Source organism: Vigna angularis, chromosome 1, assembly GCF_016808095.1.
Source record: "Vigna angularis cultivar LongXiaoDou No.4 chromosome 1, ASM1680809v1, whole genome shotgun sequence".
Lineage (NCBI taxonomy): Eukaryota > Viridiplantae > Streptophyta > Magnoliopsida > Fabales > Fabaceae > Vigna > Vigna angularis.
The window spans coordinates 54,508,226-54,524,673 of NC_068970.1; the positions used below are offsets into that span (position 1 = coordinate 54,508,226).

At 31.3% G+C, this 16,448-nt stretch overlaps 1 protein-coding gene across 1 annotated transcript; it reads left to right on the top strand.

The window, feature by feature from the left end:
• The first annotated feature begins 13,110 nt into the window (after positions 1-13,110).
• Positions 13,111-14,302, top strand: LOC108336036 (F-box/kelch-repeat protein At2g44130). The gene has a single exon (XM_017572334.2). The coding sequence runs from the start codon at positions 13,186-13,188 to the stop codon at positions 14,230-14,232; it is 1,047 nt and encodes a 348-aa protein (XP_017427823.1). The 5' UTR covers positions 13,111-13,185; the 3' UTR covers positions 14,233-14,302.
• The last annotated feature ends 2,146 nt before the right edge of the window (positions 14,303-16,448 follow it).

The window sequence follows — 16,448 nt, forward strand, 5'->3', positions numbered from 1 at the left end:
GTTTCTTTTTCCAATTATTTTGTGAAATGTTTTAACATAATTGTGGGAGTATGGAATATGAAATTTTGAGTATTAACTTTGTGACTTGTTAAGGGGAATGAATTGTCAGTATTAAATAATATTGATTAGTTTTTAAGCAATTTAACGTATTGAATGTCATTTTATATGAACTGTGATAAAGACTTTTAGGATTACACCATGCAGATGTGTGCTGGATAGCACTTCGTTAGGATGAAGACAATTCACATACTGCATGCCCTTGGCACCATTCAATAATCACTTAAAACATGGATTTATTGACAAATAAAATTTGTTAATAAATATAAAAATAAAGAAAAATTTTCAGTAATTTGTAATCAATAAATTTTATCGATGAGTAAGAAAATATTTAAGTAATAATCAATAATAAAAAAATGTATTAGTAATTATTTGTTAATAATTATTGACATTGGAAATATGATATTAATTATTTATAGATAAATATTTGTTGATAATTATTATAATTTTTTATGTCAATTAATATTATAATTTAGTTTTTTTCTTCTTAAAAGTTTTTAAAAAGGGATTTCTAAAAATATATTATATTTTAAAATAATAAAACTTTTTTATAATAAAATTATTTATAATTAAATTATTTAAAATTATAATAATTTAATCTGATTATTTTTAATTATCATAATTTGTAAAGATAATGTTGAGATAAAAGACAAAAAAACATGTGCATATATAACCTGTTTTACAGGATGTGTTTCTTTTTGTAATAGGATAATTTGGAGGAGATTTGAATAACTTTAAAGATGAAGTTTGTATTGTTTTTTTTTTTAAATGGAATGAATATAAATGGATTTGAAGTTAAATTTATGAATTACTTAATTAATGTAATAAATTAAAAATAATAAATAAAAGAGAAAATTTTAAAAATTACTTTTATTATTAATATTATTATTTATTATTACTAATATTATTATTATTATTATTATTATTAATTACAACACACAAGCCCGAAAAGGATCACAACAACACCCACAACACAATTAATATGACTGAATCGATTCTAATAAAAAATATTAAAAATGTTATGTATTGACATAGCAAAAAGTCTGGTGTAATTTGCACGTGAAAAAAATAAGGTTTATAAGTGAAAAATAATATAATAAATTCATCGAAAATACCATCAAATCCCCTCTTACATGGGAAATGGGAATTTCAGCTTATTTCGCAAGCAAATTTGTGGTTGCTCATCGAAGTAAATGATTAATCATTAATGCTTTGTTTATGAGATGATTTGTGGGTGATTTGGAAGAGAGTGATGGATGAATTTGGAAAGAATAATCGAATATAACATTCTTCAATTTCACCTACTTCACCGAAACTGAATATTCCTGTGTAACCGAATATAACGGTTTTATTCTTCCTCTTCAGCTAAAATATGCTTCGTCTTCACCTAACAAATTTCTTACTTTCACCATACCATCATTTTTTTCGTCTTCAACACTCGCACACGACCACATATATGCCTCCAACCTGTAACAACAAATCAACATCTCTAGATATACCCTCTTATTTTATACACAAATCTTGTAACTAATATTTTATTTTAGGGTAATGATACTTGAACAACCATTTTTGACAACATTTAGACACGTGCACACGTGTCAAAATCTGAGTGGTCCTGTGACATCCCAAAAATACAGTCATAACTATAAATTCAGAAAGTCACATTTAATAATAATTCAGTACAGTTTTTTGCTAAAAACAAAAGCCAAGCCGTACACCTTACAACACGAATCACAATCCGAAGTCGAACGCACAAATAAAAACCTGACCGAACGGTTTACAGAAAACATTTACCGAACGGTCCAAAATAAACTTAAATGAAAACGAGAGATGGTCGAACGACCATTCAATTCAACTAAATACAATACAGGCCGAGCGGTCTCACTGCTCGATCTTCACTTCAACATCCACCAGGTTCTCTTCATTCAACGCATCTTCCAAACGCTCGTCTCCATCTGCTCACATCCACCCGGATGATCATTGCAATGACAAGACGGACGTACAAGGACAATTAACAACACAAGGAAAACGAAAGGGTAAGCTTACGTAATTTAACTCATGCATCAACATATAATTTCTAGCAAACAGTTCATTTCACACATACATATCAACGTACACATTCATCATACATCACATAATTTAACGCATGTACAAAATAAAACTCAACACGACTGACTGTCCGGACTGTATGAAATCTGCGTAGTTACAGGCGTTCACGCACCCGGGTGGTGTGGTAACTGGCATCCTCATCAGCTGCCACCCGAGGTTAGTCCGTTCTTACGTCGCCCATGTTAACTTATGGACTAAGGACCTCCTGCCGTTCCCACGCATGACGTGCGTCCTCTACTTGAGAACGAGCACTCACGGAACATCAGGATGAACAGCCAGCATTAACTATCCACAGTCATACTTTACAACTTTCCACATTCAACAATGAGTCGCTCCTGCCTGGAACGCTCGTTCAATATTCATAACTTTCATATCATCGCAAATACTGTTCATCATTCACTTTTGATCATATATTCATAATTCACTAGTCATCATTCCATAATCATTTTCATCATATAATATTTGTCATTTTACTATTCATCATTTACTGTTCATCATGAACTATTCATCATTTAAATACCGAACGTACCATCATAAGGGGAACGAGAACGAACACTGTTTTGCGAGACAAAAAGACGCTCGTTCGGATCAAAGAAACGAACGCTAAAAGCGAGACCAAAGACGCTCGTTCGTATCAAATAACGAACGCTATTTTGTGGAAAATGAGGACGAGCGCTCAAAATGATACCGAGCACTATTCGGACGAACGCTCAATTCAAAACCGAGCACTATTAGGACGAACGCTCAGTGTGATACCGAGCCCCAATTTGAGCGAGCGTTCGGTATAAGACCGAACACCATTTTGAGCGAGCACTCATTATGAACGAACACTAAACAGAACGAACGTTCAGTATAAGATTAAATATCAATTAGGACGGACGTTCAGTATAGAACCGAACGCCCTTTAGGACGAACGCTGGTGTGAGACCGAACGTTAATAATCTTAAAATAATAGACTTTGATATCGAAGAAGTACGAACGGTAAAATACACTATTACATATGTGCATACAACAGAAGGGCTTTTATCAAAGAATACCAAACACAATGCTTGGCCGAACGCTCAAGCATACCCTTTAGACACGAGGACGCTCGTCCTCAACAAGGGATCCTTCCAAATGAACGAATCCCACTTCTACTACTTTATCAGGAAAACCGAACGGTCAAGGACCGTTCAGCAACGAACGATTATGTTCATAGGGAAAGTTTCTTAGTCAATTTCTTTTGTATTCCAGTTCATCTTTTGTCATTCATACTCATAGATTTCACACGTTCATATCAACATCAACTTCCACATTTTATACAATCCATGTCATGTAAATTCATACATCTCATTTCACCGAGAAAACGAACGTTCATGCAGTTCAATAAATCAAATATCATGCATTATACACATACCATCAAATAACGAACGTTCACATAGCCAATCATAGAAGCATCCAACAGTAAAATGACGAACGCTCATTCATTCATACATCATGCCTTATTTTCTTACAAATAAATAACGAACGTTCACATAGCATACATCATACCAGTTAAATTAAATAAGCTTCCCTTACCTGGAAAATGGCGAACGTTCACAGACGTACACAGACGCTCTCTACTCAATTCCTTATCACCAACGCTCGTTAATCCACTATATATGAACGAACGCTCAGAAACCCACCTATATTTGGTCATATACTGTTAGGACGAACGTTCAGAGTATTTAAGAACGAACGCTCAACATGTAACTTAAGGACGAACGCTCGACAACACTGTTTGGACGAACGCTCGTTACTAAGACGAACGAACGTTCAGAAACGAACGCTCGACAGAGAAAAAGAGACGAGCGCTCAAAACAACGTGGACGAACGTTCCATTTGTCAAGTTTTGGACGAACGTCCAATTTGAAACCAAATTGGACGAACGCGATTCTGCAGAATCACAGATTTTCCAGAAACCAGAAAACCTCCATTTTTAACTCTAAAGCTTTTAGATTTCTACCAAAAACAGCAAAATGAACTAACCAAAACGAAAAATCTATCTCTCCTTACCTCTTGAAGACTTCCTTTGTGAATTCTTTGAATCTACTCTTCCAAAACTTGCAGCTCTAAGCAATTCCACCAAGCTTTGAACTTCTCCTTCTTTCCAGCACCTCTTCACTCTTTACGTGAGCTAGCCATGAGTTGTTGCTAGACGTGAATATCTTCTTTACTGGACGCAACAACCTACTGAACTAAGCTTGCTGGATGGAAGTCGTGCTACTGCCCACCCTTGATTCCATTAAGCTTTGTCCCTTAGCACTGTCTTTACTCAATTCTCCATATCTTTGTGCTCCTCGGCGTGACAAAGGCAGAGACCCATCCATTTGTGTTTGGTTTCTTCATTGGCAAAGCACTTTCTCATTTCCAGGAACACTTTCTCACATCCAAACTCTCGTTCTTCCTTCATCCATCCAGCCAGACGTGAGTTTCATTTCTTCACCGTGCACCTTCTCTTATCTTCTCTGGAATCAACGTGAATGTGGTGGCTGCATGCTGGGCGATACCGGATTGCTGGTGTTGATGGACGAGAGGCCGTGACTGACTGCAACTCTTGCCGCTGCTGCACCGTGTTGGATGGTTCAAGGCTTCTCTGCTGGTTCTGCTAGCCAAAGAGAAGAAACATTGAAGTGTTGGATGAAAGGAATGAGTTGTTCCCAAGGAGCTATCCTTAACGTGTTGCTTTTTCATGTGTGCAGCTCTCCCATTTTAATTGTTCACCCGTGAAGATAATAGTAAAATATAATGTTGGCATGTGAACTATAATAATGTTCACGGGTGTGGCATATTACTGTGCTCTCACATGAACGTGAGCTCTGTGTGTGGCATGTTGCTCCCCTGAAATGAAAAAGGGTGGGTGACCACCGTGTCCCCACCACTCTTAAAATCATGGTTCTTACAGGTCCATTTTCATTTAATTTTTCCAACTAAACCACTCAGATTTTGACACGTGTACGCGTGTCTAAATGTTGTCAAAAATGGTTGTTCAAGAAACATTTTCCTTTATTTTATTATATACATGCTATTTTACAAATATATGAGGGTAAATATGTCATTGTGACTTAAATCAGCGCAAATCATCTCACTTCTACGAAAAAGTCGAAATCATACAATTCCGTAAATTCTTCTCTCTCCATAGTCTTCAATCCACGCAAACGAACACGAATTCACCCACAAATCATTCCTTGTATTTCTCTTTGAACAGTATCGACACAAGTAAACACGAACTAAATGGGATCATGATATTCACTTACAAACCTCTTCCTCCAATGAAACAAAAACACCACATACGAGTGTTTATGACTATTGCACAACCGTCCAAGTTCAGGATCACTTTCGAAAATTAAAGGTTTCAAAAATACAATTTTTTTCTTAATTTTTTATTTCAAAATTAAAATATTTATCAATTTTATCCTAATAGCATAATCATAAAATTTCTGTTATTTTTTACAAGTCAATCTTCTTCTATTCCTTTGTCCCCGTAATATGATCCACTTACAAAAATCTCAATAATACATTTGATGATTGAATGTTACAGTACATTTGTTTATTGAGTTAATAATTTTACATTTTTTATTGTAACTTTGTTTAACATTATAGTTTTTTACGCTTCGAATGATGTCATGAATGATGGTCATTGTATGTGAACAACTTTTTCTTTTTTATGGTTTTGATCTTGTTTGGCCATTCAACTTTTGCACTTATCTTGATTTGCACGTCATATCCTTCTATTTAGCCATTACGCGTCTTTTTAATCACTAATAAAATATTGCTACCATTAAACTAAGCCATTAATATTAGTTTTTTTATCCTCCCTATTACTTTCTTGATTGGAGGATTTTCGAGTCTCTACATGATTAACATCTCACGTTAAAGGATTTTCGAGACTTAAGAATTGTGTATCTTTAAAATTGTTTATCAATTCAAAGTTTCTTACACTGTTTTCTTCAAACTTGTTTGGATATATTTTAACACTCATATTATTTAGTGCTTAAGAATAAAAATAATTTAATTATATATTTATTTTTCATCTTCTTTACACATTTTTCTAAAGATAATCATGAATGAAGTTGTATATTTTAAAAAGACAATATGCAATTATTAATCCTACTTTTGTTTTATTGAACTTAAGATCAGAAGTATTAAGAATTGTATATTATTTTAATTATTTAAATTTAAATAATTTGTTCTCTATATTTATGTTAGGTTTTATTTTAGTTTTTATATTTTTTTTACTCAGTTGAGTTTTAATATTTATTAAATAGAATTAATTTGATTTTTGGTTAAATTAACTTTAACTATGTTTAAAAAATTTGTGTTAAAATATATTTTATCTTTTATTTTGTATTTTTCTTCACCAATTAACTAATCATACGCGAATCCTTTTTTAGTTTGAATACTTATTTAGTTTTTATTTTCGTTGATTTTTTTTAATATAGAATTATTTTTTCGAATGTTTAATGTAGTTTTAGTTTTGATAATTTATATTTAATTTGATCGTTTTTCATGACGATGTCTAAATTATTAATAGTTGAGAATGTTTGAATGAACGATTTGACTACATCATCATCAACCTCTCAACCTCCCAACACATCGAAAACACTGTTAACCATCACACACCTCCACTACACCGCATTGACAATGCGCCATCTTCGTCCAGAAAGAGAACCACACCTGCTTCTCTCCAGAATATGCAACATTTCCATGTAAGTCTAAATTGCCTCATCGTGAACCACCTCACAAACCATTCTCACGCACCACCACGATCATCCTCTAAATCCTTTCGAACCACTGATGCCCACACACAAATCTTGTAAGGTGGATACACAATTTCAGATATTCACTGCTCTTACGGTGGTTAATCCACAATGAATCTTTTCTCGGAAGAGGCGCAATTGGGGTTTCGTGGAGGAGACCAATGGTGGTGGCACAATGGACACATGTTTGCTTACAATGCATGTACATTTTAGGTCTAGTTGGGTTACTAACTCGCGATTGGTGTCTCACTCGCTGTGGTTGACAACAATAGTTGTAGCATAGAGATATGGAGCGAAGATTGTTTATGCGTTGGAGGGGTTCTGCGGTTGTTAGTCGGGTGGTTCATTGAGGATGATCATGGTGGTGTGTGAGAATGGTTCCTAAGGTGGTTCTCACGGTAAGGCGATTTAGACTTATGGTGGAGATTGGTGTTGCGTGTTCTAGAGAAGTGTAAGTGTGATTTGTGTTTTTTGCGAATATAGCACGTCATCGATGTTGTGTAGTGGAGGTGCATGGTGGTTAGAGTTTTTGATGTGTTGGGAGGTTGAAAATGATGATGTGACAATGTGTATATTGTGTTGAACAGGTCACGTAAGAAAAAAATCAAACAGCTCATTCAAACACTATCAATATGTATAGTTCGTGATTAACATTTTAGCTGACATCATGAAAAAATATTAAATCGAACTTAAATTACCAAAATTGAGATTATATTAAACATCCGATAAAAAAATAAGTCTCACAATAAACAAAATCAACTAAACAGAAACTAAAAGAGTATTTAAACACTTTTTTTTCTTTATCTGATTTCCTTTACCTTCTTCATCTTTATTCACTTTTCTACATCTCTCTCCATCTCATCTTCTGAACCTTTGTCTATCTTCAAGTTAATATTCCTTTTAAATTATTTAGAACATATAAATACTAGGTACATCTTAGTTTTAGAATCTTAATTTTGTTTCTCTAAATACACCATGGAGAAAGTAAGGAGAGGAAGATGTTGAAAGGTAGAAAGAGAAAAAGTAAGGTTGATGGAGGAATAGAAAGAAAAACATATGTAAGAGATTTAAAATACTAAATGAACCAAATTTTTACTTTCACAAAGTATCAAATAAACTATATTTAATAAATATTAAAATTTAATTGAGTAAAAAACTAAAAATTAGATAAATCAAAAAATTACTAATTAAGTTTTTAATTAATAGAAAAATCACACTTAAAGAAAATAAAAAATAAAAAATAAAAAATAATTTTGTATATTTATATAAACATGAGGATAAGAATGAGAAATGATTTATGAGAGGGTTACTTTTGGTAGGAGAAAGTTAGTTGTTGTTTTTGTGCAGTGTACTCTCTCATATCCGTTGAATCTGGTGGCCCCCTTAGTCCCACATACGAAATGCATCCTTATCCATTTCTACGCACTTCAATGGAATCAAACAAAATCCATCCTAATATTTGTGGATAAAATTCATATATTACATTTAATTTTACAATAAATTTTCAAAATATAATTATGTTATACATCACTACTTCAACCATGCTATCATTCCAAAAATCCTTACAATATAAATGATTGTTTTACAAAGACTCTTAATATTATAACAATTACTCTAACTTTTTCATTAGTGTAATTATTATCAACTCTTTTTATTACTTTGAATAGTTGTTACAATAGTCTCTATTATTATTATTATTATTATTATTATTATTATTATTATTATTAATAATAATAATATTAAGATCACCACATAATTTATTAGTTGGTTATGATCATTCTGCACACTCAAGATCACGTAGATAATAGTTATCGTATTCTTGTCATATTTGAACTCCAAAGCAAGTTCTTATATTTCTGCTGCTCATATCATATTCAAATTACAATTTTTGGTGACCAAATTTATAATAATTTGTGATTGGAAAATTATTCCTAAGCATATCTAAATTCATTTTTCATATTCAGGCGAACACTTCTTAAATTCTAATTTAATTAAAAAAATAAAAAAAAACTGTAAATTCTAATGTAGATGAAAATATAACTTATCCTCAGCGTGAAAATTCAAGCCGTATAAACAAAAGTATTGTAATTTTCGTAAAAAAAACGATTTTTTTTCATAGCATTCTAACAAGCACAAAAACATACAATTCCACTTTCATATTTTGAAAAATAGAAAATGACTTTGTGAAACAAAGTGTACTTGATTTAAAAACTAATCTACCTTCATTTCTACTTACGTTTTTTATTTTTTTCTTTTAAATCTTATTAACAAAATTTATTAATATAAAATTTATAAGTGGCTTAAATTGTTTTCTACTTTAAATTGAAATCTAAAATATATATTATAAAATATAAATTATATTTTGTATTCTAAAAGTTCATAAATGGTTGAACTTAGTATTAATGTAAATTTATCAATGGATTTCATATAACGAATTTTGATTGTGGATAATATAATTTTTTTAATAATGATAAAAATAAATTAATATTTTGAATTAGTTGAAAACAAAAACGAACCTAATATTAGTTACTTCTAGGGAAAGGTATCAACTTATAAAAAAATATTACGATGAAATTTTTTTAAATCATTTATATATTTTAATTCGAAATTGTTCCGTTGAGGAACGATGCATACATTAAATCCCATTTAATGAATTAGTTTCGAAGTTTGAAATTGCAACTATGCTTAGAGGAAAAAATGCTTTAGTATTAATATTATATAGGTATAACTAAAATTAGCTCTTTTAAATTGGGTATTAATTGTTATATATATATATATATATATATATATATATAAATTTATTTTCGTCTCCATACTTCTAATTATAAATTATTAAAACACTAAACTGTTACAGTTTTACATAACTATGAAATAAATAAATTTTACAATTTTATAATTTTGTTTATTATTTATATTAAGTTGAGTTTGTAGCATCAATTTAGCATATTTAAATTATTAAGTGAAGTATTATGTAATTGTTAAAAAGTTATAACTAACATAGTATATAAATTGTATTTATAAATGTTCAAGGAAAAAAAAAGTAAAATTTAACTTTTGAAAAATAAATAACACTTCATCAATTTGGAGGTCTATGATACAAAAAATATATATCTAAATAATCACTACTAAAAAACATATTCTACAAATTTCTCGTCTACACTACCATCTCCTCACATATAACACATGGTAGGTGGACAAACTATAATACAAAAGACAAAAGGATACGATGATATAATTATAATAATTTTTATTACTCAAATTAAGACAAGATAGATTCAAATTATTTTCCTCCAAATAAATTAAAACAACATATAAATTATCGAACTCATGTTCAACAAAGCATGCCTAAAATGGCTTATGACATTTGACTCTACTTCTGAGAGACATGTGTATCAAGTAAACTTAGAAATCTTACACATGTCATCTCTCATCTCTATCTTACAAGAGTTATAATTATACAATACAAAGTTGAAAAACATAAGTACAATGAAGGGTTTTGACACCATTTTTTTTGTCTTATACTTCGGTTCTACAATTGAAGCATATCCAGGTAATGTAAAATAGGAAATTTTTAGGCTTAGTGAACCGAAGCCTATACTTCAAAAATAGGCTTTGGTTGGTAAGACAACCAAAAACATAAAATGATTAAAAAAACAATAGGTTTCAGTCAAACGCGAGTGAGAGTGAGAAAAAAAGTGAGAGAGACCATGACCAACTACTTAAAAGTGAACTAACAACCAATACAACAGTAATGTTGTGGCGTCCTAAATGCAACAAATCATGACCAACACAAATCTACAATGTTGAGAAGAAAAAAAATATTAGGAGAAGGAAGAGAAAAACAATAATGAAAGGAAGAGATAAACGAGAAACAAGAAGGAAAAAAGGAATCTCAATGAAAGTTATAATGAAGGAAAACGTGAAATTGTAGCGAACTCAGAAGAAGAATGTAGTGGTGCCATGCAACAAGACCTTTCACTGGTCATAACAATTCAAAAATTGTCCTATGTATATGTGTATAGGATTCAATTTAACTTAGAATCGATGCATATACTTTGACATTCAGGTAAAGCCTTTTAAAAATACAGTGAAAATTTTGAAAATATTTGCTCAACTATGGTTCTTTAAAGAATTAAAACATATAATTGTTAAATATTTTAAAGAATGTCATCGCGTCATTATAGACTTCGGTTCTTTAAAGAACTGAAGCATGTACTCATGTGATTAAGGTATAAGCTTCGATTATCCTTGAATTGGTGCCTATAATTGTAAAATTATTTTAAAAAATGTCACCTCATCATTTAACACTTAAATTACAGTTGATAACCTACAATACCAATATGTCACTTCAATACACTTAAATTTGATTCATCCCTAGTTATTTCTAACTCATGATTGTATCAACGATTCCAAGTAATTAGATTACTAAAGTGATATCTTAGGTTAACACACCTATTAAGCATAAAATTCATTAATCAATTTATCAATACAAATCATAATTTCTGAAAGCCATCTATCTTAGGCTTTGATATGTGTGTTTTCAACTAAAAAATAAAGGGAATGCCTAGATAAATTAGTTAGGAGCACACTATCAAAATTGGTTTTGAAAAACTATGCATATTCATTGAGTGAGAATGCAAAACCTACATTCTAGAGAGCTCTAACGCTTTTACTCTCTAGGCGAACTATCCCTCATTGCCCGATATTGTCAAAAGAGGTATTAGGAGGTATGTTCGTTGAGCGAGTAAAAGAGTGGTCGAGTGGAAATTAAAATATCAAAAACTTAAAAATGAGGTGCGTGTTTGACTCACTGGATGAGAGGTTTTTCATTGAGTGATTTTTTAAAGAATTTAGTCTTAATACACTCGTTGGACAAGTCTACACTTTGTTTAGCGACAAAAGTTTATGTTAAGACAAATAACATTAGTGACATATTTTCATTGTACAAGTAATGTAATCGTTGGGTGAGTCTCATTCTAATGGGGACTCGGTGACCAACATATGTATTCATTGAGTGGTAATATACATCCATGAACTCATAAATATAGTTTTAAATTTTTTATTTTGTGGTGTGGTTTAGTATGAATTGTGTGGAATGAAAATATAATGGTTTCTAAGGTAGGAATATTATTATATGTAGTAATGTGCAAAGTGTATTGACAACAAAGTTGAATTGAAATTATCCTAATTATTAATATTTGAATCACATAGATAAAATATTCAATTGTGAGAGTCCAATGATTATACTATTTGAGAAGAGTGTTACATGATTATGATATAATTATAACAATTACAAAAAAAGATATGAGAGGGTTAGTGATGAAAAATGAAGAGTTGAATATCTTTCTAGTTAATGAATGATTAATTATATTTTTAAAAATTAATTTCAATTTCTTATGAAAGACATCTTATACTTGTGTTTGTTTACGTTTTCTTATTGATGATGTACTTAGATAATCTTATTAAATTTAGGGGCTATTTTTTTATGAGAAAATTACTATATTATTTTGTATAAAAAACGGTACAATAAATAACAGTAATACATAAGCATTAAGTTATAACTAAATAGAAAAAAAGATTAAAGGGACTATAATAACATAGGTTTTGAATATTGATCTTGAAAAGATGGGTGATGTGCTCCTTATTATATTAATGGAAAATGATACTTGAACAACCAACATTTAGACATGCCTACACGTGTCAAAATCTGAGTGATCCATTTTCATTTAATTTTTCCAACTAGACCACTTAGATTTTGACACGTGTGCGCGTGTCTAAATGTTGTCAAAAATGGTTGTTCAACAAACATTTTCCTATATTAATACGAGGAAACAACAAAACATTTATTCCTGGATTGCCAAGTTGCTTATCGACTGACTGGTTTCAAAGGACATTTTTTTTTCTCTTTTCATCCACGAATATTCAATAGAACACGTAACTATTGAGATATAAGGTGTAAATTTGGTAATATTTTTAACAGATGATATAGTAAAAATATAATTTATGTGAAATTAGACACATGACTTTTATGCTAATTTTATGTTAATTCGAAAAGTGTGTTTTTTTATTATTTTTTGTGTGAAATTTAACATGAAATGAAAATATTTAAGAAGTGTAGTGAGATTTTAACGTGAGAAAATATCTGGAAGTACTGTATTGGATTATGATGACTTATCTAACGGCTTATATCTCTATAAATGCTACAACCGCCGGGTCATCATGCTCACAAAACACTTAGAATATGGATTTCTCCATCTTCATCCACTTCAACGACTTGATACCAGGGTTACCGACAGACCTTGGACTCGAGTGCCTCACTCGTTTGCCCCACTCAGCGCACCGAGTCGCGCTCCGAGTCTGCAGACAATGGCACCACCTCCTCCAGAGCGACCAATTCTACATACACCGCAAGAAAACCGGCCGCACGCGAAGAGTCACGTGCCTCGTTCAGGCGCATCATGACCAACCGCGCCACGACAAACACACTGGCTCACTGCCACCGTCTTACGGGATTAGTTTGTTCGACCCCCAGAGCATGGCGTGGGACCGAGTCGAACCGGTTCCGGAATACCCATTCGGGTTGCCGCTGTTCTGCCAGCTGGCGAGCTGCGACGGGAGCCTCGTGCTCATGGGAGGGTGGGACCCGGCGAGTTACGAGCCCTTGACGGCGGTGTTTGTTTACGACTTTCGAACGAGCGAGTGGCGGCGGGGGAAAGACATGCCGGAGAAGCGGTCGTTTTTCGCGATCGGGTCGGGGAGGGGTCGGGTTTATGTGGCGGGAGGGCATGACGAGAATAAGAACGCGCTGAGGTCGGCGTGGACTTATGACCCGAGGCGCGACGAGTGGGCCGGGGTGGGCCCGATGGGCCGTGAGAGGGACGAATGCGAGGGGGTGGTGGTGGGGGACGAGTTTTGGGTTGTGAGTGGATATGGTACGGAGAGGCAGGGGATGTTTGACGGGTCGGTGGAGGTGCTGGATCTTGGGTCGGGTCAGTGGAGAGAGGTTAACGGGGTTTGGGAAGAGGGTCGGTGTCCTAGGTCTTGTGTTGGGGTTGGGAAAGATGGGAAACTGGTGAACTTTAGAGGTTTGGATCCGGGTCTTAAGGTTGGGGTTTGTGGGGTTGCGATCGGGTCGAGGGTTGTGTTGAGTGGATCCGAATACGAAGAGGCAGCTCACGGGTTCTATTTGGTGGACATGGAGGAGGGGCAGAATCGTAAATTGAAAAGTATAAGTGTTGCTGAGGGTTTCTCTGGGCTTGTTCAATCAGGGTGCTGTTTTGAAATTTAGTGAGGGAGTGATGTGTAATATAATAATTTTACCATACAAATATCACATGTATATTACTTTTTATTTGACAGTCCTTGTACTTTTTTCAAATTACGCTTCTCTATCAGAAAATTCTTAAATCAACAATCTGCAGCAACATAATGCAACTGATATAGCTTCCACTAACACAAACTAACGTTGGGATGTTGAGTATGTTAAAAGAGTATTTCGTTCTCAAAATTTTTCCCTTTTTGAATGGTGATAATGAGGTTTCAACTTATCATACCCTAAAAGCTATTTAAACCTTCATTTTACCAGAAAATTTTCTCACTCAACTTCAACATAACCAGCAAAATTACAGTCGGCATGTCTGCCCAATCTAATTTTATGACACTGATTTCTTACTTTACCATTGACTTATAGTAATAATCAAATTAAACATAAGTTCTGCCAATAGTTAATGAGTAATTAGTAAATATTATCTTTTATGTAAGCAATCATAATAATCATCAAATTAATTAACATGTTGTTACTAACTTTTTTTACCATATTATAGATTACCAATATGTAAATTTTACTGAATAATTCGATTTATTATTTTTACTGGAAGTTCTCTTCACAATATTTATTTTACAGATAATTAAATTTTCTCTTATCTTTTACGTCTCTTTATCCAAATAATTCAAGAAAAATATATTTTTTGTTTTTTTTTCTTTTCTTTAAAAAGTAGACAAAGTATTGATTCCTCTATATGGCAAAAAGGATATGTTTACTTGAACTATTAAAAAAGTATTCTATTATATACTAATTTAGAGTAATATATATATTTTTTAAATTAATTGTTACATTTATAAAAAAAACGTGTGAATTGTATACTAATTCCACATATTATATTAAAAATTATAACTTATAAAAGCAATGTGATTTTAGTGTGAACATCATCATATTCAGGACAAATGTTTCATTAAATATAAGTGACAGAAAATTTAAACAAGACACAAATACCTAGATATTTAATACGAGAAAGTTACACGATGCAATGAAAAAAAAAATAACATGGTAAATATACAGGGCCTGAATATTTTAAGATGAGAATGGTGTTATAAATAATATACTATTAAAATATAATGAGTATTGGAATGAAAATAATATACTAAAAAACAAAATATTATGAATATTTTGTTTGAAATAAAATAAAGAAACGATTCTATCAAAATCGAGGAAGATTGATGGGAAAATTATTTATGACAATATTATTCAGAGTACTTAAGTTATAATCTAACTTATATTAGGATTAAATTAGATCAAACTTCTTTTGTAAATAAACTAACACTTCTCTAATTTATTTATTTTTTTGTTTAAAAACCAACAAATCATGTTTTAAGTTTAAAAACTTAATTAAAATAAAAAATATTCAAAATAAATTAAATGAATACCTAAGATAAAAAAGTCACCTAATTTAACATAAAAACATCTTCGACGAAAAAACCATTTACATTCATATTATAAAGAGGAATATACTAGATTTTCAGAAAAATATTTCTTTATAAATTTAATTCAAAATATTGGTTGATATTAGCGGCAAAGAGGAAAAAAAAAAACAGTGGAAACATGTCTTAATAAAAAAATTTATAAATAAGAACTTAATATTATCTTCCACCTAAAACATCAAAATTATAATTAAGACATGTGTGTATTATGTATATAGTAAAATTATGTATATAATAACACTAACATTTCAAAATAAATAAAAAATAAAAATAAATTATCCATCCATAAATTGAGTTGTCAATGTTATCTAAATCATAAATAATTTATTAACTTCATCAGTAACTTAAAAATTATTCTACCATACCTTTTAATTGATTAAATATGAATTTAATAAAAGCTCAAAAAGAATAAATGTAATAACATTACATAAAAATTAATTAACTAAACATGTTTTCATGTCTAAATAACTTTTTCCTTATTATCGACCTTAATTTTGTATTTATTTTGAATCTGGTGTTTGGAAATTTTTGGTTTTATTATACGATCTATAAAATATTTTTATTATAGGTTTTGCATGTTAAATTATCAAAATCAATGTAATGATAAAACTGAAATACAACAAAAAATAATTCATGGAAGAGTGACATTTTTTTTTAGTATAGACAAAAGAAAAATCTGAATATATTATGTAATTAAACCAAAATTAAAGCAGGATGTTTATTCAAGAAAAAAGATAAAAATAAAAT